At 35.2% G+C, this 27,416-nt stretch overlaps 2 protein-coding genes across 4 annotated transcripts in view; both read left to right on the top strand.

Moving 5' to 3' along the window:
- Positions 1-5,904, top strand: part of PTPRR (protein tyrosine phosphatase, receptor type R) — a 223,204-nt gene extending 217,300 nt beyond the window's left edge. For all 3 annotated transcript variants that reach the window (XM_006923740.2, XM_006923741.1, XM_006923742.1), the window contains one exon: positions 4,705-5,904. In XM_006923740.2, the coding sequence (XP_006923802.1) occupies positions 4,705-4,798 (94 nt within the window). In that variant the 3' untranslated portion in view covers positions 4,799-5,904. The remainder of the gene's footprint in view (positions 1-4,704) is intronic.
- A 666-nt stretch (positions 5,905-6,570) lies between these two features.
- The window catches only part of PTPRB (protein tyrosine phosphatase, receptor type B), a 102,860-nt gene continuing 82,014 nt past the window's right edge, over positions 6,571-27,416 (top strand). The window contains exons 1-3 of the mRNA XM_015598429.2: positions 6,571-6,638; positions 7,881-8,276; positions 17,507-17,763. Of these exons, the coding sequence (XP_015453915.1) occupies positions 6,584-6,638; positions 7,881-8,276; positions 17,507-17,763 (708 nt within the window). The 5' untranslated portion in view covers positions 6,571-6,583. The remainder of the gene's footprint in view (positions 6,639-7,880; positions 8,277-17,506; positions 17,764-27,416) is intronic.

The raw sequence follows: 27,416 nt of genomic DNA, 5'->3' as shown, positions 1-27,416 counted from the left end.
TGTCATTTTATGAGTGAAGAAACCTCACATGGGAATGTAAATGATTTGACCAAAATCATAAAGCTAGTAGGTTCAAAAGCAAGGATCCACACTTGAATCTGTCGGGCTCCAAGCCCACTTCTTTCAACAACATCACTTGCTTCAACCACAGGAAACTTCTAAGCTGGTTAATATTCAGAAACATATTTGGATCTTTCCATCTATGCTTGCCCAACCTGGGCAATATTTTATTCTCTGCCAGGTGTTTTCTTAGTTCTCCAAGGCCTTCATAGGTCTCAAACCAGAGCCTTCTAACCAGTTCTGTTTGACCAGATAGCACCAAAGAGTAATAGTAGCAGTATAAATAGCTAACAATACGATGTCTGTATGTGCTTGACTGTGTGCTAACCATTTTAAATACATTGTCCCATTTATTTCTCTCAACAGTGCTATGCGATAAGCACTATCATTTTGCAGATGAGAAAACTGAGCACTGTAAAGATTATGTAATAAGGTAACTCATAAGTGGTAGAGACAGGATTTGTCCTGACAACAGTGTATGGTGTCTTTTTCCTCTTAACACATTTTGGTCCCTACTGGTAAAGAACCTGATACTTTATTATTCCAAACCTTTTCAAACCCATGATCATGCTCACCGCTGAGTTCTCATGCCCTGTTTTTACGTGACCTTACTCTTCTTTGATAAACTAACTCTTGCTGGGCAGTAGGTATCATACCCTAGTGTGTTATATTTCCTGGGAAAATAGATTTGTACCTAAAGAGGATTCTCCAGGAGGGACGATCCTTGCTACAATGTATTGAGTAATGGTGATGATGTCAGGCACACTGCCTGACTGATGATGGTCCAGCTGTTTTGGACCCCATAAGTCTTCTCCACTGAAGCATCATCTTAATCAACATGGAAATCTTTTAAAATGTTAACCTTGGTTGAGTTTAAACTATAATCTATTGGACGTCAAGGATTATTTTAGTACCTAATTTTTAAAAGGGAGCTAGATGTTACCTTTAAAAGTAAAACAAACAAACAAACAAAGAGCATCCTTGCTATTATCTTTGAGGACCAACTTATACCAGGAATTTTACATCAGTGATTTAGATCCAGACTTCAGCAAATCCATGGAGCCCTCTCTGACTGAAAGATTCCTGGGAGTCAAGTCAGAGCTCTCTTGGAGGATGCACTATTACAGGGTTCTCCTAAGAGTTCCATAATTAATCTAACACTATTCATTTATTCCATAAATATATTTTGTATACAGGTACAATATTAGCTTGTTGGATACATACATATATTTTTTTTTTTTCTTTACGACAACCAACCTATAAAAAAAACTGCATTTGTCCCATAATAGAGTAAAATCTCCAGGTAATTTTAGATTTTAAGTTCTTACAAAGGTCAACAGAGTATTCTATATACAAATATATGCAAGTAGACGGTTATTAAATATTTTCAAAGATGATAATGATGAGTTCCTGAATTTGAATCAGCCTCCAGTGAATGCATTATGGGAAGCCCTTTGCCTTCTTTTAGCTTGGAACTTATCTATTGTCATGGGACATAAAAATGACATAGCCTGGATCACCTACTTGATAGATATTTAATTAGGACTTGTGCTTTTCACTGTCGCAAATATGAGAAGATTATGACATCATGCTTGCCCTTAAGGGACCTATAACCTAGTTGGAAACAATTTGGGGATGGAATTAGATGGTACATAACATGCTACTAAATAACTTATGGCAAAGACTCTACCTTGGTTCTGTCTTTTTCTACTCCTTTATAAATGACAAATGAAAAAATATATAGAGCAAGCTTGTTAAATATCTGGAAGACACAAAGCTGGGAGTGAGAAATGGAAGGCTAATATATTTAATGATAGAAATAGCGACATCAGTAAATGAGAACATTGTGCTAAAAGCAAGATGTTGAAATTAATAGGAATAAATAGAAAACCCTTCATTTAGTTTCAAAAATGCAGTATCACAAGTTCAGATAAGAGAGAGCTGTAATTTTAACATTCAAAAAATCCCGCACTTTTTCATTAACCTAAACCTTTACTCAATATTCTAAAATGCTTGCTAAGTTCCAGAAACCAGGTGGTCACTGTGGGATATTACCATCTGACACACCTGCAAATGCTAACTCATTGGCCAATAACGTACAGCTCAAGGGAAAAAATGTTCCCACTGACTAGATTTCATCCAAAGTAGACACAACATGCTAAGAAGGTCATATTTGATAAAATAGCCTATAGAAGAGGAAGACTAGACTTGTGAGTAACAGGGAAACCAGGCTGGATAGAATATTGAGTAATCACAGGATGTTTAGTCTAGAGAAGAAAAGATTATGGGACTTTGATGGTTGTTTTCCAGCATTTAGAAGGCTATTGTGTGACTACGAGAGGAGACTTAAGACTTTTTTAGGTTATTTAGTTCAACCAATGAGGTGAAAGTTAGAAAAGAGCAGATTCATTTTAATCTGTTCAAAAGTTTTCTACCGACTTTGGGAAAGTCTGCCTCTGAAAATATCTCATCCTGTGAGCATTGCAGTAGAAACTGGCTGACCATCTGCCATGTAGACTGCTCCCTTCTAGAAAGGCTATGTCGTGTCAGCAATTAAAATGAATGATCTCTGAGAATCTCTTTGATGTTAATTTTTTAATTTTTATTTTTTAAATTGAGTGAGAAATAACGTAATTTTTCACATACCTTTCTTAAGACTTCAGACGTGCAAGAATTTTTCTGGCCTACAACTAATGAGTTTGTTGCCTCATCTTCCCCACCTTCACTGGTTGAGACAACCTTGACTTAGTTAAAAAAATGTCATAGAAAGTATACTCCAAACATTAAAATACATTGCTGACCGTTTGGGGCAAAATGGTTATAAAAATATAGACTGTGTCTCTGTTTATTCATCACTTGTAAATGTAAATACTTGTGTTTCTCAGAACAGACAAGAAAAAGAAATTCTTGCCTCAAAGTAAGGTAAGAAGTTCACAGGCTGGAGCACATGAGATAAAATACATAAAAGGCTCCACATACCGTCTGCAGATCAAGGGGGAGGACTTAGGGTTCCCTGAGTTGTAAGAATGCCTGAGGAAGGGAGGCACCTCTCGGCTCTCTAAGGCTGCCCTAAAATTTACTCTGGCTGTATCTCCCACGCTCCACAGTTAAGGCCAGAATTTTCTGGACAGCTGCTATGTTCTTAGGTGTGCCCAGATGTCATCATCCAGCCAAGAGGAAAAGTTACCACATTCTCACTTGGCCATTTCTGTTGTCAACTTACGTCCAAGGAACCCTAGGCCAGAAAGTTGTCTTCACTACAGATTTAGGGGAAAAAACTGATGAAATACTTCTGCCAAAAATGTGCCGTCACCAAAAACTGTGTATTTACCTCTTTATTGCTTACCAAATGCACCATTTTGGCATCATGTCGACCTGTTTAGTTTAGTTTAGAAGGGTGAAGTCTTAATATCTTAATAATATCCTGTAAGCTTATATTTATAGGGGTTGACAAGTGAATATAGATACAAGCCCAGTTTTAGTTATTATCATTAACCAGAAATCATGTTACAGTGAGGCAATATACTTTGTTTTTAAGTTGAAGTGCTTACATGACTTAAAAATAATAATTTTAAATGGCAACAACAGCCCTAGGAAGAACTAGCTAAAACATCAGTTCAAAATTAGTTGCATAATTGCAGAGTTATGGAGACTTTATAAGACTTCAAATAATTACTAACAATGGTACTGTTATTCGGTGAACAGGAAAAATAAGTAGCATTTATACTACTATCTAGTAGCTTTGCCAAGTACCAGACCATTATTATAAAGAGCAAAATGTGAGATCACTGTTTTATATATAAAAGTATAACGAGAAGCATCATTATTTCTCATGAAGGCAGCTACCTTCTACTAATCCGATAACAAAAGGTATGCTGAGGAACTAGTGATGATGATGATAATAACAAAGGGGGAAGAGCAAGAGCCGATTCCCTTTTTCCAACTCAATTAAGGACCCACCCACTATTGTATTTAGATATCCAGCATACTCCACTCAAAGGCTGAGGTCGTTTCCACATAACAGACTCAGACCATTCCAAGGAAGTTGTTCTTTTTCACTTGTAGAAAGAGCAACTTTTCACGGATGAATTTTGTTAGTTAAAAACCTACTTTGATTAATTTTAATTCATTTTAACGTAAGATGAATGATAAATCACCTGAGAAGTAATACTAACCTTCCAGATATTCATTTAATTAACTCATTGAGTTCATTTAACCCTCACAGCAATCCCATGAAACAGGTGCTGTTATCCCACTTTAAAAAAGGGGGAAACTGAGGCACAAAGGGTTTTAAGGAATTTGCCCATGATCACACAACCAGGAACTGGCAAAGAAGAGATTTGAACTAAGACAGCCTGGCTGGTTTCAAAGTCCAAGTATTTAACCATGAGGCTATGTGTAGGTAAAATTAATCAAGTACCTAGCGTGTAGCAGGCTGTGTGTTAATCCCTGTATATACATTAGTGTATTAAATTCACCAGTTTGGTCATTTGGACACAGGTAAGAGGGATAACAAAAGAAATCACCAGGCTGCCTGTTCTGTGTGTCTTTGACATAACGCCTTAGCTTGGATGTGGTCTCTGTGTGATTTGAGATTGCAAGGTGTTAGCAGTAAAAAGTTGCTGTATTATCTCTCCCTTACAGGGGTGGGATGGTCCAAACCAGTGAACAGTATGAATTTGTTCATCATGCTCTATGCCTGTACGAGAGCAGACTTTCGGGAGAAACTGTCCAATGATTCTCTGAAGATTCACCAGACCATCAATCTCTAGGGGTGATTAATCAATTACCCACTTGAGGCTTCTAGCAGGAGCTTCCTGCAACAGAAGGAAAGAGAAGCCCTGAAGCCAAGCCGTGGCATGGACTGTGGAAGATGGCAACATATTAAAGATTGCCAGCCCCTCGTGTATATGAATGCACTTGTAAGCATCTCTAAATTGTTTTGAAGGTCCTATGCTGATGGAGGTATGATATATTTCTCACACAGCTAAGGAGGATTTTGTTTTGCCTGTATTGATTATCTGCCACACAGAATGTATGTATGAAATACTCAGTGATACATGTCATCAGATGACAACTGGAAAAGCTGCTGAAGAAATTATTATTGTGTTTAGACGCTTTAATGTTTGCAAAATCTGTCTTGTGAATGGACTATCAGCTGTAACACTGTTCTTGTTTTAAGTGCTATTACCTTTCTCAGTTACCAGAATCTTGCCACTAAAGTTGCAAGTGATCGATAATGGATTTTTAATAAATAAGTCCTTGTTTTTGAAAAAAATCAAAAGCAGTAACTATTTTATATGGAAATGTGTCTTAATAATATTAACTATTAAATGTGTATTTATCAATACCTCCTATAAATCAATTACAGAGCACAACGATTGTCACTGGGTATATATGTATTTATTATCTATTATTGGGCGAAGAGATGGTTTCTGCTCCAGAACTCTATCCACTGTATTTCTACATTGTGAGTCATTTTATTTTAAAAAGGAAAAACAAATTTGTAGCAACTGTGATGTATCAAGAATTTTAAATATTTGTCTCTCTTTTACTAAGAAGAAGATTTTTGAATATGTTGTCTACCTGGAATCTCTCACCCAATAAAAGGCAGTTGCTTTTGGGAATGGTGTAATTTGTTGCATTTCCAGAGATTCTTCAAAAGGATGCTGCCATGGAGATCCTTAAATTTCTGAAAGGTTTTAATTCTCAAGAGACAAAGTTAAAAAAAAAAAAACTACACTCAGCAAACACTAGATGTTCTGCTCAAATATGAATTTTTAATGCAGTTATGTTGACTTTGTTTCATACTGCCAATAAACTACTCTTAATACTAAAAATTGAGGAAAGCATGTATTTTTTTTTTTTCCTATTTGGAGAGAGGCTATTATCTTTTGGGGGAAGTCTGAAGGAGATATGTGATGGGTTTAATATTAATCTCTGCTTCCCCCCAGTGGAGATGACTATCTCAAATGTAATACCTATTGTCATCATTTGAGAAATAATGGTCTAGAAGTGCCATCATTATGTAGTTTTCCTCATTAGATTCCCAGCATATCATTATAGGAACAGTACATGTTTATGCCTTTATATCACTTGTTATAGACGCTCATAAATCACATGGCTTGTGTTTATTCAGCAGAATCTCATCACCTGAAGAGATGTAACATTGTAGGAACATTCAATTATCTAAGATTATAATTCCTTTCTTCCCCCTTGAAGTTAAGAAGTAGTCACGTGCCAAAGAGATGATAGGAGAAAACTTAACAGAATTTCGTTCTGCTCCTGGAGGTTGGAATTTTTCTACATAAAAAAGAGAGGTAATCATAATCCCTCCTTTCTAAGGAAACAGACAAAGGACACTGGTGTAAAACTTCCCCAAACAATTCAATAGGAGGAAGTGCTCGTCACTGACTTTTCCCCCCACCATGAAGGCACATTTCCTTCCCTAGTCTTTGCTTCTCCTATCTGGGAGATTTTTTTTTTTTCTCCAAGCGAAACATGAACAGTTGTTAAGTGGAAAATGGAGGCTGAATTTTACATGGCAATTCTTACCTGCTTGATCTTCGGGAACTCAGGTGAGTGAACCTGCCTCAATGTCCCCAGGCATTAATTTTTCCTATAGCCAGCAGAGGAAAGTCTGTCCTTTGAAAATAAGGTGGAAATGGAGCCACGGCAGAAGATGAGGAGGGGGAATAAAGGAGCCAGCTTTGCCCACACTGTTGAAATTTCTCTCCAAAAGAAAATAAACAGCCTCCTCATGTCCTCCAAATGCTTAGGGCACTCCTGAAATGGCACCTTTACAGCAAAGAGTAAAGTGTCCTGAGGAAAGAGATCTTATTATATGACAGTCTGGGGCATTCTCCATGCTTTTTTTCAATTAGGTTATGATTTTGTGTTTTATGTGTGAGAGCTAAAGAAAAATATAAGAGATGTAATTAAAGAGGATGAAGAATTGTGGTGTGTTTTATTTGGAAGTTGTTATTTGGCAGGAAGGTCTGAATATTTTCATGGAAGAGCTGGACAAATTAAGTGAAAGCACATTGAAAATGGTTTCTAAGCCTGAATATCTCACTTTCAATACTGATGTTTAACAAATTAACAGTATTTAATTTTCTTACATCAAGAAATGCTGATATTTTAATCTGGTAGTATTCGAGCAAAAATTGTAGATATTGTCACGAAATAGAGAAATGCTTCTCTCTAGAACTATAAGAAACTTATTTTGTAATAATCAATACTTTTATTGGTTGCCGTCAGCTAGAAGGGTGTGCTTAGAAGGGTGGGAAAGTTGTTTTATTCTGGGGTGAATGCAAGCAATTTTAAAATTTGCATCCAATCTATGTAATCTATATACAAATATTTATTGCAATGATAACTTAAAGATTGCAAAAAGGGGTGGTTTTTAAAGTGGAGGTGAGATGAAAGGAGTAAATGGTTAAAAAGAGAACTGAGCTTTTCATAACTTCAACATATTTAACTAATTGTACTAAAATGTCACACTGTAGTCTTCGGAAACTTTTGTTTCTTTTTCACGTTTCCTTTCATGATTTCAGTGGAGGTGTGTTTTCTTCCCTAAACCATGTGAAAGTAAAAAAAAAAAAAAAAGTGCATTAAGTGTGACATTTGACAATTTTATATCGTCGACCTTGAGATTTTAAGTCACATGTGTTGACTCTGGGAATATTCACTTAAAAGCAGTAGCAAAAGATAAGTAAACCTCATATTTTTTACTTGGCTGATCTGTGGATAGGTTGTTTTGTTTTCTGAGAGGCCTTGTAATTTGTTACATGGTACTATATGAGCTTTTCATCTTCCAGAGGGGTTTCAGATTGTACATATCCAGAAGCGACAGTGCCTTTTTGAAAATAATATAGTGTTCATGGGCTCGTGCAATGGGACCAACCAAAACCAGCAGTGGATGTGGACTGAGGATGGAAAGCTTCTTCATATAAAATCTGCACTATGCTTGGGCATCTCCAATTCCTCTGGTGGACCTTCCCGATCAGCCATTTTTGTCCAGTGCTCCCAGGCACCCCGATGGACTTGCTATGAGAAGGAAGGGTACCTTGAGGTGGAAAATACTTCTTTCTTTCTCAAGAAACAAGGCAACAAAGCAGTGGTCAAGAGAGGCAGGAAATACCTCCATAGCTGGATGAAAATAGATGTCAACAAAGAGGGAAAACCAGTCAATGAAAACCTCTGCTTAAAAAAAGGTGAGCTATTCCTTTCAGAATTAATTCTGAAGGTTCTTTTGCTAAATGTCATGTGTTTTCACATTCAAGGGAATTCTACATGCTCCAACACAATTCCTATGGAAGAATCATAAGCTAATGGAAATGAATTATGTGGTGCCCACCCACTTGGAAAACTCTATTATTCCCATTAAAATGAGCCAAATTTTTCTCTTTCTCTCATTTCTCCTTCCCTTCTTTTCTTGTTCCTTTTATTAATCCAACAATATTTCTTGAATTTCTCTTTTGTGCCAGACACCAAGCATTTCAGTTAAGTACTGTTAGATATGGGAATACAGATCTAGGCATAAACACGGCATATACATGTAATGACTAAAGCCAATTAAAATTTAAATTAGGAAATTAAAAATTTTGCTGATCTAGACACTGTTACTCTCTGATTAAGAGAAATTATTAGAACATCAATATGGTGCTTGAGAAGATTGGGAAGATAATAAACTATGCTTTTGAAAATCTCTTGTACTAATGTTTAAGAGCAGATAGCTTTGGGGGAGGGTAACATACTTTTGAGATGGTAAGAACCAATGAGCAACAGAGTTTTCTAATTTGTTGACCATCGATGGATATGACCTAGGTGATAGACACATATAAAGACTTGTATACAGGTGCACAAAATCCTGGTGCAACACATAGTTTAGTCCTGCACTAGGAATTTTTTTTTTTTTGGATACAGCTTTTTTTTTCTTATTTTAATAATTTTATTGATTAAAATACAATAACATAGTACCTATTTACTCCTCTATTAGAGGTTTGCTTTAGGGAGTCATGAAAGATGAAACTAACAAAATCATTATGTATTAGGTACAAATGGACCTTACAAAGCACTGGAAAAATTATCTAGAAATGAAGACCTTCATTAAGGAGACTGAAATTTGTCAAGGTTAAGTAAATTGTCCTAGATAATTTAGTGGCAGAGGTTTGATTAGAACTCAAATCTTAACTCTTTGTCCAGTGTACATTCCATCATAGAGTGTCTTCCAAATGCTTGACCACAGACTTCTGCTCAGTTGGCTACAGAAGAATCACTTGAGAGATTCATTGCCATCATTTCTTCCCCCACTACCATCTCCAAGATTCTGTTTTAAGAAATAAGATTTGGGCATAATATTTTATTTTTTTAAAAAACTTTCCCAGATAATTTTGACCTATAATCCCATTTAGGGATCAGCATCCACCGTACCTTTAAATTTTTTTATTAGATGTTGATTTCTCAGGCTTATTGGAGTCTTTCCACCATGCCAATCTTTGGACAGTTTTCTGTTACTCATTCATTTTTTAAATTAAATACACATTTAATTAGATGCCAATTAAATGCAGTGGGTTCATCAATGATAGAAGTTGAGCGTTATAGTCCCTGTTCTTATAAAACTTCTGACTATGAGAATTAAGTAAAAATATAAAAGTCGATTAAAAATTTTAACTTTATCAGAGAATATATAGCTTATATCACCAATTTGTTCAATTCCTTTTCTGTAATTCATCTAGTGAGGCCTGTCGTAAACAACATAGAATCATTGTAAATATTCTCGTACCATTATATATAAGAAGAGAGATTCCTCCCCAGCTCCTGATCAAATCTTATTTTGTAGAATCTTTCATTGGAATTTTTAAAAAAGAGATACAGATTCAGTGGAGAGTTAAGATAGAAGATAATTCATGGAAAAACTATCTCACTTGACTTTCATACAAAACATATCCAATGATGAACTTCAGTTCAAAAGTAAAGTGAATCAATCATATACAGTTAACCACTGAACATGACATATTCAATATGTACCCAGTAATGTGTATTGGGAAAAAAAATGGACTTCTAGAAACAGCAGAGTTAAAATTTGCACAATTGTGATAAAAAAAATCTTTTTTTGACTATGCACAGGTACAACACACACTTTTGCTTAAACACAATTATAAGGTAACAGACACATTTTTCTGCTCCATCTCAAACTTATCATTGATTAAAGATACAGAATGATATTGGTTGACACATAGCATGAAAACTCACTGATTTGCTAGAGATTCTACTGTGAAAAAATTAAACTGCATTTAAATGTTTGCAATGACTGGTTCCAAATGTCATTTTTTAAAGAGTTGATAACTAAATACTATAGTCTAACTCAGCACAGGTATGCATGGTATTCATCTATAACAGGTAAATTGTTTTATTAAGTTCTTCAGTAAAAGATGGCATAGCTGTGAAGGTCAAAATCTGGACTATTTATTTCACAGAGAAAACATTCATGATGTCATTTATGATGACTAAGTAATATTTCTCTGATACCTATTATGTGCTAGAGCTTGTGCTACAAGTACCAGTGATTCTTAACTCAGGCTTTGCATCAGAATCATCATGGAGCTTTGAAATAATATTAATGTCTAAGCTTAATCCTCTAGGCCAGTTATATCAGCCTTTGTATTTTCAAACTGTTTCCAAGGTGATTCTTATGTACAGCCAAGATTGACAATCAGTATGTGTTACTCCTTAGGATAATGGGGAAGCCAGATAAGTAAATAGTTAATTACAATAGAGTGTAAATAGAAAAACAGTACTCCTTCCTCCAATAATTACTCTTGCCACTATGTCCTATTAAGCAACTGTGTTTAAAAAATATATATATTTTAAGGATAAATTTTAAATTACATATTTTTTTAAACAGTCCTTCGAGTGCCCACTGGATTTTGTCATAATTTAGCTGTGCTCCATTTTTCTTAAGCTACCTTTTTTCTTCTTCTTCCTCTCCTTTACTCAGAGCCCTTCTATAGTGGGTTGAATTGAATAGGTTTCCAAAAGGGATTAAAATTCAATTTAAAAAGTAGTGTAAAGTTTTTTGAGAGGAATTTTTTTAACTATACTGGAGTCATAGTACCTTAAATAATTTTCATTAAGAGAGGAATATGAAATAGTCCTGTCTTTCTTGATTTTCATCCAGTTAATATTTTTTTAAAACAATCATTTAAGGGGACAAGTAGAATAATAGAGTAAAATTTAATGAGACCTAATTAATAGAAATCTAATTAAATAGAATATATAGATAGTGTGGAAACAGGATAACCTATACATAGCAGATTATCAAATTAAAGATGGGCTTGAGATTTTTACCATTCCCTTTGAATTTCAAGTATATCCTTAAAGAGTATACTGTATGCATTCAAAAAGACAAAAAAGAGTATACCTAGTAGATAAACTCTTTGTTTAAAAAAATCAACTTTTAAAAATCAATTTTAAATATTAGAGTGTCATAGTTATTATTCTGAGTCCTGAGAGTGATAATAAAAGCATTGTCTCCAGAATGCCAACACATCTAGCTAAAAATTGAAAAATTTTATTCTTCCCATATATTCTTTTGTCAGTCAGGTGCCAGATACCTTTAGCAATGTGTCAGTAAATCAGAGAAGTGACTGACAAACTTTCCCAATTTTTCTTTATATATTTTAGTGTTATATTGTATAGCTACACCCTCAGAGTCACTGTATTAAGAGTATAATTTTTAGAAAGGCCTTGTATATAATTTCTTAGTCTCTCGATAAACACACAAGGCAGTTATCAATAATGCAATAAGAATAACGGAAGAACAAACTTTGTTCTATTCAGTAGTATTGCAGTTTTATATCATCACACATTTTACTTTTTTTGAAAGTATTACTAGTACTTTAGTAGTAAAAATACATTCTGAGGTCCAAATCTCTAATTTACAAACACTTGAAATGTAACACTGATAAGTGGAGGGATTCCTTCATAGCGTAAGTCCTATAAGCTAAAGAGAAAATTATACTGGCTTGCACTTTGAGGGGTACTTGTACATATCCAGAAAAGTTCACTTGAAATTCATTTGAAAAAAGTCACACTCAGATGTTTCATATTGTATGAAGAGTAACACTGTAAACATCAGTCAACATTTATTCAGCATCTACTACAGATTCATTCATTCAGATCTCATATTTATCCAAAGACAAGCAAATTTTTGCAGACATATTTTCAAGTGTCCCTGATATGGCTGACCTCATGAAATCATTAAGAGAGATTTTGCTGCTAAAGTGAACCATATTGTTGGCAGATTTCATATAATTGCTGGTTAAAGTAATTGTTAATTATAGTAATTTGGGTGAGGAAATAAAATGTATAAGCATTGTAGTAGGTAAACAATCATATATATTCTCAAGAGAGTAGAAGCTATTTCCTTTAGTGATCCGTAGGAGTGCTTGTAAACACAGAGAGCTTGAGAGGGTGGGGGAAAACAGAAAGTGTCTTTTGTGTATATAGACTCTAACCAAGTTGGCTGTCACAGACATTTTAGGGTTTACCTTCTCCCTGCATTGTTAATAATGTGAGCCTTGCAATTGACCGTTTATTTATCTAATTATTGAAAATCAAATGATCATTGATTATTGCTATATGATTTATATGATCATTGAAAAATATCTGGCACAACACCCAAAGATTCCCAAGCATTTTCAACTTCTGACATATCAATGAACTTATCAGAGTACATCCAGGGCCATATATGATTTTCATGGACCCTGAGCTCTTAAGGGTCCAAAAAATGTAATCAATGAAAAAAGTGTAAATTTAAAAAAAAAAAAAGAATAATAAAAAAAATTAATAGATTTTCATGAGCCCTAAAATTTTTTGTTTTCCCTGATGGGCGAAAAAATTAAAATATTTTCTTTAAACTTGGAAAGTTTTTTTTTCCAATTAAAAAAATGAATCATTTTATGGATTTGAAAATATCATGGGCCCTGAGCACAGTGTCTATTGTGCCTGATGGACAAGTCAGACCAGGGCACACCAAGTTATTCACCCACTTCCCACCTCGCCTTTCCTTTACTCTGTTTAAGTAGCCTCTGGTTCAGCATCTCTCTCCCACAGCCTATTAGCCATGAACTTATAAGCCATTCTTCCTCCTTCACCCAGCATGATTTCCTTCTACCCTACCATCTCAGCCTTTTCTGTGTGTGTGTGTGTGTGTGTGTGTGTGTGTGTGTGTGTGTGTTCGCGTGAGCGTGAGCTCGCACACCCTTGCCTCCCCAAAAGAAAACGCGGGGAGTTATAATAAGCAGGCACTTTTTCACAATGCAACCTATATTCAGCTAGTACAGTAATTGAGTAATAATTGGCTATTGAAAAGAATTTTTTGATTGGTTAGTCTTTTGTTTGTTGTTTTTAATCTAAAATTTTTACTATGCTATGCGTAGTATCAACTTCCATTTATTAATTATACTTTATTTATAATCTTGGATCTTTTCTAAGTACTGTAAAAAATTTTAACCTCTTATTATGACTTTGGATTTGTTTGTTATGTCTCCCATTGTTTGCAGATTCTCCATCTTTGATATCTATTTTCAGAAACTTTCACTTCCTTATTCATGTTCTCCAATTTTAGATATTTTTAAATTTACACTTTTTTCATTGATTACATTTTTTGAAAATTTATTATTCTGTTTAGTATTGTTAATAATTATTTAAAGTATTATAATTCCCCTCTTACTTCACCTTTATTTCAGTCCAATCTTGTTTAATATGTTTAATTTAGTCATATATAAATATATATACATAAATCTTTCTTTTCTAAGGTATCTTTCTAAGGTATCTGTTCTGTTTATCTCTTTTCCAGATTATTTTCCCACTTCTAAAAGGCACATTATATTTGGCATTTTCCTATAGAATAGGAAGTACCAATATAGTTAAAATTTTGTATCTCCAAAATAAATTTTATTCAGGTTATTGTTTTCAACATGCTTGAATGTTATTTGTATCATTTAAACTAACAAATCGTGTATTGCCTTTATTATCATTATACAAAAATTCTATTTTTATTATTGATTACATCTGAACCTATCATAGACTAACTAATAAACTAAAATACACGTTGCTTTTAAAAATGTGTATTTAAAATAAGGTCTTCATATGGTTTATTGATTGCAAATCATCTTATAGATGAACTAATTACAATTTAAATGCAAAGCTTCTTAGATTGGCCCAGGATAATTCACTTTTTCTTGTATCATGTTCTAAGAAGAATTGTATATAATGTAGAAACAATGTAGTAGCAATGGTACGATAAAGCTTTTTTAAAAATGGCTTTCAATGTCACCATTAATAACTAACTAAATAAATAAATGATAAAAATAGTTTCAACATATTGTCCCATCATATAAGAACTTTTCCTTGTATTTATCAAAACACATCTTGTTCTTTCATAAACTATAACATGTATATGCTTTTTTAAAGAACATAAAAATTTGTAGATACCAAAACATCCAAAAATCTATTACTATTACTAAGTAATAGCATCCATTTCAACAAAGATGGAAAGGTGAACTTCTTTTGATCACTTTTTCTATTTCAATAATGAATTTTCTTTCTTTCCATCTACTTTGTAATCTTTCGATACCCACATATATAAGGAATGGTTAAAATTTAGTTTTGGCTCATATGGTACATTTGGGTGAAATCATACTTAGGTGTATATTAGAATAATCTGAGAAATTCATTAGAAATGCAAGTGCTGGGTCTTACACCAAATCTACTAAATCACAATTTCTAGGGGGCAGGCCAAGGTTTCAATATTCTAATAAGCTCCAAAGGTGATTCTGATGCCTACCAAAGTTTGAAAACCACGGCTTTAAAATTCACTAAATTGGGAAATTAAACGTTAAGACTAAAACTTCTTACCTGCCTCTAAATAGCACAGGTTAAAAACACAGATACAAAATGAAGAGGTACTAGATTGGATATTTTGTAGATTCTTTCTTTGGAAAACGGGTGGTGGCCTAAAATGGAAAATGGACTTGTTTGGTTTGGGATATTTTAAAAACAAATCTAGAAGGTTAATTAAAGACAATTACAGAAGACTGAAAAATTTTCCATAAAATATTCCAAAGCTACATGAAATAGTAATAAGCTATGTTATTCTCAGAAGAAAATTCAAGAATGTTTTGATCATTCAACCAGTTTTGAGAGATTCCATTGAATTGATTATGTAAGTTGACTAATTAAAAAAAGTTCTTAGGATGAGCTTAGCAAATGCTCCTTAGCAAAGAAGAGTAAGCATAGATTGACATGCTAAGACACATAATAACATGCTAGGTATTTGAAAGCTTGTTTTTGTTCTAACCCCATCATTAAATCTGTCTCCCACCCCACCTCACAGCAAAGGTCTGAGAGCTAAAATTGTCATGGGTGGTAATCGACTCAGAGAATCAGTGTTGGCCAAGGCTCAAAATGACCAAAATACTAATCTCCACATATGGAAATTTCTGCATGCAAATAATAGACAACTGTCTACTTAAGGGGACATTCAGTCACCTAAATCAATTAAGACTGCAGGATTAAGACTGCTTCATGGAGTTTGTTATAAATAAATCTTCCTAACACTACAGCTGGATTTTTCATGTAGAAAACACTCCAGGGATAAATAAATCTCCTGGTCTATGTTCAGAGTGGCTTACCTAGGCACAATGGCAGTAATAGTGGCAGAGAATTCGGAAGGATAAAAACAAACTAAGAGAATTGTTCAAATATCTATCAAAGTCTAGACCTAGTAGATGTGCAGGAGAGTCAACATAAAATACACAACATCTGGTTACATTTGAGTTACATTGAATTTCAAATAAATAACTAATACTTTTTAGTGTAAGCATATTCCTAATATGCAATTAATACATAATATAATGTTTGTAATATTGTGTACTTAAGATATATTAAATATACTGAATTATTGGTTGTTTATCTAACATTCTAATTTAACTAGACATCATGTGTTTTTATTTGCTAAATTTAGCAAACTTATGTACAAATTACTTTGCACAACCCTCCATATTTCAAAGAAAGAATGCTTAAGAGCCATAATTATTTTATTAAATTTTAAGAGCACTGTCATTTATATCTTACTAAATTTTAAAAACTATATTTTCCATTTGATTCTTTTCGTGTGTCTCATCCCCCTCTTCTTTATATACATTATCATATGAAATATGTTAGTCAATTGAAATTGGACTAGAAATGAATAAGATGCAAAAGACTGGTCAGTAAGGTGGACCAGAACAGGGAAAATGAGATAATTAATAGCTTCTTCAAGAGACTGCCATGTTACACATAGTAGTTGCTTAATAAGTAGTTATTTGACTGAACTAAGAAAGAGGCAGTGAAAAATAAAATCTTTATCATGCCACTCTTTGAACCAGAAACTCTTCAAAGTTATGTTTATCTAATTGGGCAAGATGAAAGCATCAAAACATATCACCTCAGCCCATAATTTACAGACCTTTCCAATGCCATTATAATGTGCCAAATATAATGTGCCATTCTCTAGTCTTGTTACACAAAATGTGATCCAAAGACCATCAGCATCAGCATCACCTGAGAGCTTGTTAGGAGAGCTAATCTGAGAATCTCTACTGAATCAGAATTTACATGTTTGCAAGATTCCCAAGAGATGGAAGCACATTTTAAAATTATGACTAGGTAGATATAATTCACAAACCATTTTTTTTTTTAAGTATGGGCAATTCAGCTTTGCAAAGCAAAGCTGTAAATTAATCCTACCAGCTAGTAAGCTTTAAATCAATTCACTGTTATTCCAGAAGATAAGTAGCTTAGAAAATGATACTGTCCAATGATTTGGTACTCATACAATTAGGATTAGGAAGTTTGCACTATGATTAAAGAAACGTCATTATTTTCTAAGGAATCATCAATCTTCATGACAAAGTTAGGCAAGTCATTAACAGTGATTCTCAATCTGGTAGTTTGTTTAATGACTCTTTTGAGGAGTCCCCCACAGAAGAAAAGTACTGAATGTACAGATATTCAGAATTTTGCGTGAAGTTTTTAGAGATTTGTGGAACTCCCCGAAACCAAGTCAATGAACCCTAAATGTTCATAGGGGAAATTTAATTCTGTGTTTCATACAGTGCTGGGATGTTGTTGTTGTTGTTGTTGTTGTTGTTGTTGTGATAGCACAGTTTTCACAACTCTCCCTTTACCCTATAAAATTGCCAGATGAATAAAGGATGGGTAAACTGATCAGGGCAAAAAGCATTGTCACAAAGTATCTTTGATTTTTCGTGTAACTGAAGCTTATCCACATGCCCATTAATTACTAAAGAGGTCTTTTTCTAAGTAAAATTGCTTTTATGTGAGGAATCCATAAAACATGAGGGTAATTTTATCAATTGTCCTTTCTTCACCTCAGCTGGCCTGGGAGCAGAAGTTTCAGTAAGGAGCATTAGAAACACAGCTCCTCCCCAAATTCCCACTACTTTCGATGCTGTTCCATACAGCTTGAAACACCTTATTAGCAATACTACAGAGGCCTTCACCAGGGATACCACTGAAAATTACAGCCAGAACAGCAGCCTGAGGCAGCATCCTAATCGGCAGGTGACTAGAAGTGCAGCAACTTCGAGGGCTCCCTGGACTACTCCGCCGGTGTCCAGCACCACCGAAAAGGTAAGGGGAGAAGGGGCGTGAGATATGGTTTGTGAAGGTCTCAGAAAACCTTGAAAAGACTCACTTTGCTGGAAACGCGGCTACTCAAGTCAGTGATTGAGCACTCTGTGTCCTAGTTGCTAATTCTACGTAAATGCATTTTGTGTAATGAGAACATCTTTGAAAGAGTAAAGATTTCTAAGTCTTTATAAGGTGAAGATAAGTAGGTCACCATGTCAGAACCGCACTCCTATAGGTTGGCCACATTTCTGAGCTAAAGTTGGGGTTCACATTCTTAGGCATTATCTAAAGCCAGGAAATACAAATTGATATCAGTACCTCACAGGTCCCCCTGCATAGATGCCACAATCATTTATGTTCCTAAGGGAGGAGAAATAGTCACACAGCAATGGAAGATTTAGGAATCACCATTATTGATTGGCAGACATGGTCAAGGTAAGCTAAGTCTCATACCAATTCCACATCAGCATCCACGGGGGACAGATCAATCAAATGGCTGAGAAGCAGGGATGGTACGATCATAGAGTTTGCTGGCATAGTGTTTCTGTTTCAAGTGTTCAACTCTTTGGTTTTGCTTTTTACTCAGGGCTTTAGGCAATAATAGTGTAATTAAAGAAAATCAAATAAGCTAAGTTTTAATTTGGCAGTGTCTAGATGTTTCCTAATAAGCAACCAAAAAAACTTACAAAACATAAAAGCCCCATACTAATGCATCTGATTTAATATTTGTTTTACTGCTCTGGTTTCTTTTGCTTTGTTCAGTATTAAAAATTGTATATGATGCCCAGATAGCGAGCCCATACTTCATTATTGATCACAAAACAAATATAGCCAGTCTATTGAACAACTCTTGGGTAGTGCTATAAATTCTAAATAATCAAGTAGCAGAAACTTACTTACCAAATTACAGGCTCCTGCTGTTACTTTGCAGAGTGTACATTCTTTAAGGAATGGGTCCCAGGTTGGATAAGTGGAAACCTGGGAAGATAAGGAACTGCTACTAGACCCGAGGGTGTTTGTGTTAGTTAGCAAAAGGTGTTTCTGGGCACACAGTTCCGCCATGAATACACAAGACTTGGTAGTGGAACATGGGCTGGATTTGGGGGCCCATGCACACCTTTAGCCAAGCATTCCCATATACCACCTACATGAAGATATACCATGCCTTTGTGTGTGGACCCTGTTGCAGATCATGCCAGATGTAGGTGTCGGAAATGTGCTCTGCTTATACCGGTCATTCCCTATGGGCAAGGTGAGACAGGCCAGGCTGGCAGCAGCAGGAAGTTGATCTGTTGAGCACCTGAATGATGGGGTACAGGAGGAAGAGTTAAATGTGGAGAAGTGGCCTCCAAAGAGGGAGAGTAGGCCCTAGACTTCACATTAGGTTCAAAACCTGACCAGGCTCTGTATATCGTTCGAGTGGTGGACTCTCAAGAGAAGTCCAGTCTGGATCTCTTCTTAGCCATGTGACTGTGTTAGAAATGGTTGATACTGTGGTAAAGAGCTAGGATCCTGGTGTCAGAAAAGTTGGTTTAAATCCTAGTAATGTCATCTCTTAGCTGCTCAAGTCATACTTGCTTCCTCTTTAAAATAACAATTATTGAGGCTACTCTGTCTGCCTCATAAGACAGTTGTGAGGATTAAAATCTGATTAAGCAAATTGCTTAGTACATTGGCTATACAGGACAAGTATTCAATAATGTTAGCAATTAATACTAACTTCTTGTTTTTGCTCCATCATTCCTACCTTGTCAACGTCAAAGGGTGATTGTAATAACCAAATGAGTAATATTATTATGTAAAAATACTTTGAGAGGGGTAAAATGTTAAACGTGCATTAAAAATGTTCCGGGCTGGTTCTGAGTCTGCTAAATATCCCTAAATCTTGTTTGGAGGCACACCTCCTTCTTCCCCTCTACTTCCTGCTCCAGCCCTGGCCTGGGAGAGGGATTACATTTCCTCAGCTCATGAATAGCCATTGTGGGGCTGGTTCTGTGCTTCCTCCCATTTGGCCTTTACAGAGGTCACAGCCAAATGTGAGACTCCGAATAAGTGGCAAGGCAAATGCAGAAAATCCCCACCTTGGCCCACCTCCTCATGTCTGAGGAACCACCTTTATTGTGTTAATTAAATTATACAGGGAGGTCTCTCCACTGCCATGACTGTTCTGTGGCCAGAACCAAAGATGGAAGGATATTCCCCTTTACTGAGGCAAACACCTAGAAGGAGAAGTGCAAAGATGTAGCAAAACAAAACAAAAAAACAAAAACAAAAACAAAAAAGAAAACATTCCCCTAATCATTCCTCATGAACAAGGACTCAAATTGTCTAGTATGAATAGGATAAAATTATAAGCAGATTCTGAAACTAATGACAGTGCAAAAAGGCCATGAGAGGGAGTAATATATTATGAGAGAGATGTGACTGAAGACTCTAATTTATAATTAGTATCATTCAAGCCTAATTTGGACTAAGGACTGTAGTTTTCTTGGTTTACCAGGTGGATAACCATGTGCCAATAGCATAATATGATTTATAATTCGCTTGACCCTCTCCAGCTTTAAAATCTCAAGGATTTTTTCTTTCATTTTATTTTAGTTATAAGTAATTTGCACTACTTTCCATTTTGTGCACATAAAAAAAGGCTGTATTCATATTTTGTCAGAATATAAATACTGAGCACATAAAATGCAACCATGAGACAGAACATGCACATTGAAATGAGCTCTTCAACATGCCAGTGGCTCTCTGGTATGTTGGTTTCCCTGGACAGACGCGGATTGATGCACTGGGCAGAAAGAATGGCAAAGGAAAGGAAAAATGAGATTAAAAGAGAGAGGAGGATGTGATCATTGAGACAGAAAGTCTGTGGTTCCCAGCCCTGGCCTTATACGTCAGAATCATCTGGGAAGCTTTCTAGAGATACAGATTCTAAAATTATGCCTCAGACCTCCTGAATCAGAATTCACTGAGGTAAGACCTCAACACCAGAGTGTATAAATCTCCCCATTGGTTCTAATGTCCAATTAGGTCTGCATTCCATTGGAGAATAATTGAATGACCAGCTCGTTTGGAAAAACATTGAACTCAAGAGAAGGAAAGTACTGCTAGGGACGTATACCTGAATTTAACCACAAGGAAATGTTAGACACGTGCAAATGAAGGAAGAAACTGTTGAAATAAACAACCTGTATCATTCAAAAAGATAAATGTCATAATGATCATTTTAAAAGGCTGAGGAAATGTTTCAGATTAAAGAAGATTAAGAGAGCTGACAACTCAATGCAATATAGGATCTTGAGCTGGATCCTTATTAGAGGAAAAAAAAATGCTGCAAGGACATTATTGAGATGATTGACAAAATTGAAATATGAATTATATATTAAAACATTATATAAATTTCAAATTTCCTGAATTCGATAACTTACTGAGATTACACATTTAATTCAGGCTATGTGCAGTGCACTCTGAAATGGTACAGGTAAAAATAGAATATATGGAGACAAAGAATGATAAAACAAATATGGCAGAATGTTAAAAAAAAAACTAGTGGGTCTGAGTAAGGGTATGTGGAAATACTCTGTACAATTCTTCAATTTATCTGTAAGTTTGAAATTATTTCAAAATAAAATTTTTTTTAAATGAAGAGTAGTTTGCTACAGGGCTTTTAGAGGATGGAATCCAAGGGATGTTATTGAATTAGGAACAGACCAGTAGCTGAGACAGATTAAGACCTGTCTATCTTCTTCAAGGACCAGGTGGAAGAGGAGTTGGGACAGAGGAGAAATGGTGATGAATTTGCAAAAAAAAAAAAAAAAAGCAGCAAAGCCAAGGGTCAGCACTGGAAGATAAGCCAGCTAATAAGTATGAAGGTAAGACAAAGAAACTCTAAAAGAGTCTGGTCAATACTTTTAAGTCTTTGTAATTTAGCCTAGCTACATCTTGGTTGCATGAGCATATTCCATTCACCGAATAATAGCTTTGAAAACTAGTTTTTGTGAAGTATGGTGGAAAGTAACAGAAAAGGGAAATACTATGAATTCCAAGAGCTGTCTTTGAAGTAAAATCTTTCCTATTCTTCTTACACTTTGGGGCAGCTGGCAACACAATAGTGCGATTGTTAAATCCAGACAAGATGCCCACTAGGGAGCACGGGAGGCACCTGTTTTTCCATCAGAATTCTTCTGATTTGGATCTCTAATAGATGTGAGCCAATGAGCACACCCCGTGTGTGTAGTTTTGCTGCATGCCTGCCCTTCATCTGTGTGTCTGTGAACATTTGTTTGCTCCTCTTTCTGCAAAGTTATGCTTCCAGTTGAGGACGGAAGAGCTGTGGATAAAATACCAAAACAGTAGGCTTTGCTAAAGTTTTGAACTTGGTGGCCTAAATCAGGTGACATCTTGATTACTGGAGAAGGATTAAATTTTCTGTGGAGTCAGGATCTGTATATTTGGAGCACAGACTGCCAGGCACTAGTATATCCTATGGTGCTAGGTATCCTTGGATTCTGTGATGCTAAAGATTCCAGGTCTGTATTGAAGCAGGGGAAGAATACAATTTCATTTCAGATTTACAAATACTTAGCCATGCCCGTGTTTAGTGGAGGAGGTGTGAATGTTTACTTTGTTCATATATAAGTAAGGCTGAGTCTCCACAGCCTAGAGAAATGGGAGAGATAATGAAGAGACATGGCTACTTCCCTCAAGAGGTTTATAATCTAGCTGATAATTTTTATCATTACATTTTTGAAAAATATGATAAGATCTTTTGCTCTTCCACTTTGATCACCCGCGGGCCCAACATCGAGGGGACTCTAAAATGCCCTGTCTGCCTTATCCACTGGAGAAGGTGGGATATGGGGCTATATGAAAGGGGCAGACAGAGTATAGGCCCGACAAGCCTCCGTCATTTGATTTTTTTTTTTTTCTTAATTCAAATCCAGGTGTTTTTATGTGTAAAATCTATTTTTCTCAACATTGCCTACTTATTCCAATTTTTAAAAGTGTTAAGATCACACTATAAAAGCCAGAAAAGGCATCTATGCTGGCCAAATATTGAGTCCTCTGTTTGTAACCTCCAGAATATTCATGGGAAATAATATTCTACCAATGTGATATACTGGAAAAAAAAAAAAGAAGATAGATTCTTTACCCTCCAATCATCACTTTCTAAGGGAGATGAAAAGGGTAATTATCTTTCTTGTTTCTGTTTCCCTTTTTCTTAAAGCCGGTATTAGCCATGTTTTGTTTATCTACTATCTTAGCATTTGGATATTTATGAAAATCATGACATAGCTTCTAAAACCATCATGTATAACAGCCATGCTCATACAGACAGCCCCACTAGAGGCATTAATGCCTTGACTCGGCACATATGTGAGCAGACTCATTTCCAAGAAGGGGGCGGCACAGACTGCAAACTTAATAAATGTTAAGGTAAATTCTGATGTCTTTTTTGGGTGGGGCGGCACAGACTGCAAAAGTGGGAATGAAGATGCAGCAGAGGCACTTGAGCTTGAAAAGGTGATTAATTTACAGTCACATCTGGTTTTAAGTCATCCATCTGTGTATGGTTAAAAAGCTATGACAAAGCTATGCAAAGCACATTTCCTCCAGATTTAAAAAAAATGGTGGAGGGGAAGAGGGTGAGAAATTGGTGTAGAAAAAATCATCAGATAACCTTACCGATGGGGCTGAGATGGTGGAGCCTGCTGTTAGAGACACATCCTATATTTGCAACCCCTCCCTTCCAGGGTTAAAAAAAAATCTTGGGCTGGCCAATAGTCACAGGAGGCCTTAAATGTCATTTGTGCTGATCTACTGAAGAGATACTCTTGGGTACAAGATTGAAAGCAATGATAATTTCTCAGAAAGACATCCATGGACTTTGTCATGCTAGGTGCTAGCATTACTGGGTGCTTAGTTTCCGTGATTTATTGGTATTCATATACTACTAGTACTAAAAATCATAGTATCTAACATTTGTTGAGCCCTTTAGCCAGGAACTGCATTATATATATAATATGCACCTTATTTAATCCCTGTGACTGCTTCCCAAATGCCTTTAATATTTACATTTTCCTGGAGACCTATGACCTAGGAAACTAGAAAGAGACCTTGAAATATAAGTATCCCCAAATGGTATCTCTAAATACAAGAGAATAGTCACAGTCCTTTTTAGAAAACTGGTTATCAAAATTATCTCACTTTACATTTTAATATACCTTTTTCAAAATGCATAACACCTGCTTCAGGTTAAAATTCTATTCATTTGTTGTAATGTACTATTGAGCCACTTCAAATTAAAACTTAGAAACGAATTTGCTATCTTGTAATAGATTTTAGTTAACACATTCCCTGATTGCTAGGCTTTCTTCTTTTAAAAAGTATCTAGGGAAACACATGAGAGTTCCATAACAAAATTACTTCTTCTTCCTTGAAGAAAAAGACATCAGAATTTACCTTAACATTTATTAAGTTTACTGCATGTTGATCTTTTTTCTTTAGCACCTGCACTTGACTTTTATTGAGAAGTTGTAAATAACAAAATATAAATATTATATATGAAAATATATGTTATATGTATAACACATGTTATATAATATAAATATACATTATGTAATATTATATATGCATATGCATTATAAATATATATTATATAAAATATTATATATCACCAATTTACTTATTCGACACATTCTAAAATTCTTCAAGACCTTCTAAATAACTCACATAGCCTCTTGTAACTAAAGATCTCAGTGAAATTTAAAAGAAAAAGAACAATGAGATATTATTAACTCTCTTTAATATAAAATGATATCCAGGGCAAGGTTTAGGGTATGGGGATTGATGATCTAAGACTGGAATTTGAATAGTTCTTTCTCACTAACTAGAGCACAAACAAACAAACAAATAAAAACAGGTTATTTGGCTCCACCACAGAATTCCTCAGAGTTGTTGTAGGGCCCTATAATCTGCATTTCTATCAAGTTCTTAGATGAGGCTGATGACACCTTCTGAGAACCGGTGTCCTAAAGGTTGCTATGGTGTCCTAAAGGTTACTACTTCCTCCTCTTTCTCCTTTTCCTTCTTTAATCTTCCTTCCCACCTCTTTCTCTTCAAAATCAATCTTCCGTTCTTTTTACTCCTTTTTTCTTTTTTTTCTCTGCTCTTTCCTTCCCTCCCTTCCAAGATATTTAATGTTTAGAAGGACTTGTTTAAAGTATTTATTTGCATAAAAATATTTACCAAGGCACTACAAAGATACATTCATTCATTCATTCATTCATCCATTCATTAACAAATATTTGTTGAAACTACTCTTTTGCTAAGCTCTGTGCAAGAAGACAGAGAAAGACTCTGCTCTAAGGGAATTCCCCATATGCCCTGGGAAAGCAGGTAGTACACAAACTTATGAATAATTAGATTATTACCAAATGTCATTCATGCTCTGAATTAAACTAATGGATTGCTGAGAGGAAGGATAATACAAGGACACTTTTTCCTTGTGAAGTCAGAAATGGCTTGGCTCCTATGAGTGTTTTTAAGCTGAGATGTAAACAGTGAGAGGAAGACAGCCAAGCAGAGAACCTGGGGAAGAGTGGTCTAAGATGAAAGAGCAGGCACAAAGGCCCTGGGGCAGAAAAAGCTCCATGGGGGAGTCTCCAAAACCTAAACCAGAGCCTGGTGCTCAGTCAGTATTTGCTGAATGAATAAGTCAATTATCAGATCCAGGCCATTAGAGCATAGGAAGCAAGCAGGAGAGAGGTGTGAAGTGGGCAGAGGCCAGGTCATAAAGGATCTTTTGGTCATGGGTGAGGTGTCTGAATTAACCAATCAACTTTACCAGTCCAGTCTGTCCTCTCCTCATCCCCTCAACCTTCCCCACATCAAGCTCAAACCATGATCTGCAGTAGCAGTTCTCAAAGTGTAGCCCCTGGACCCCTGACGACGGGTTGCATCATTTGACATCTATGTTCTTAATGTGATGAGATCCACGCTTTCGCCCATGAATTTATAATTAATAAATACGTAAATTATAACATAATCATTAATTGCCATGACAATTTGTTTAAAAGACAGCTGTTTGTTCACTCTTATCTAATCAAAAGTAGCCCCTCCCTTTCCATGCAGTCTAGGAAAGGTTTCCTAGTGTCAAGGAGAAGAGGTTGTCCCCTGAAAATTTCAGAGTGGATGATTCCAAATTCCTGGAATGCAGTAACTTCTAAAGCAAATGCAGTATCAATATGCAGGATGAATAGATTGAAAAGAAGTTGAGGAATTCCAAACAAAGATGAGAACAAAGAAAAAAACAGTAAAAGCCTAATATTAAATTTTCCTTGTTGTTTCAGAATATGTTAATTCTTATAGGTTATTTAGGATCCACTAATTATTTGGGCACTCTGTTGTGAGTCTTAAGATTCTCAAAAAAAAAAAAACAAAGAACTAGCAGTTACATATGTGACTACTGATCCTTTCTTTCATGTATTGCTATGATTCTTCGTATACATTGATATTAAAATAGATAAAAGACAACACATGATTCTAAATTTTTGTTTCTTTGATAGATCAAAAATAAAATAACTGTATTTAAAGAAATTACTCCTTTCCCAAATTCCTATTACTAAGGGCATTATTAGCAGATGGCTGTTAGTAACAGAATTTGGAAGTATCTAAACTATGTTTTTGTGAGGATATTTTGTTATTGCCTTATTTGATTAGTCCTTTTCAAATTTTACCTTTTTGGTGCATTTACCTGGACCAAAGGAAGGTTTATCAGGAAGAATTGTTAGAGAGTATATTAGAAATAAAAAATAATTTAAAAATTAATTTATAGGCTACAATACGTAGGAGATAGGATTTACTGAAGATTTCCTCAAAGAACAGAAGAGCATTTAGTATATTTGTGTGAGAAGACTCCAAATCTGAGTGGTAATTATGAGAAAATGTTATAAACTTTAGTGGAAAAGACAAAGGAAGAATAAGCAGCAGAAATTAAGAAAGTGCAACCTATGTGATAGATAAATTTAAAAGAGCAAAAAAGGTGATTTAGATGCCATCTATTACTAGGCAAACAGATACTTGTACAGCATAGTAAAATTTGCAAAGGTGCTTTAATGTATATGATCTTGTTTATTCTTTCTAATAGCTCTGAGAAGTATTCAGCGTAGATATTATTCCAATTTTACAGATGATGAAACCACATTGTTTTCTGAATATAGTAAGAAAAGAAAAAGGTAATGTCGAAATAAATAAAGCTAAGAAAAGATCCCTGTAAAGGCTGAAGTCAGACTGTAGGCTTGCAGTATCTAAAAGAGAGGAGGGGCCTTCTCAGATAATGCTGAAAAGCATGTCAGGCTGTGAAAAGCCACTGAATTTGGAGGAGGCGGGGCACAAATTACAGAGGGAGAAAGCTCTTTTGTAAAACAAGAGACCCATGCAGAGAAATAGGAAAGATTCGGTTTTCCACGAAATACACACATGTTTTAGGTTTGACCTTCTGAGTGTTTGCTAACTTGAAAAGAAGATTCGAGATTTCTCGTGGCTGAAGATTGAAAGCCCATAGAATCTCTGAAAGGGATAGAAACTTCATTTTTCATCAAAAATTTTTTAAAAAACATGTTTCCTAAAAGAACTGAAACAATCTTCACTCT

This window comes from Pteropus alecto, unplaced genomic scaffold (assembly GCF_000325575.1).
Source record: "Pteropus alecto unplaced genomic scaffold, ASM32557v1 scaffold76, whole genome shotgun sequence".
Classification (NCBI taxonomy): Eukaryota; Metazoa; Chordata; class Mammalia; order Chiroptera; family Pteropodidae; genus Pteropus; species Pteropus alecto.
Note: the sequence above shows the minus strand (reverse complement) of the source record. Positions and strands in the feature narration are given on the sequence as shown.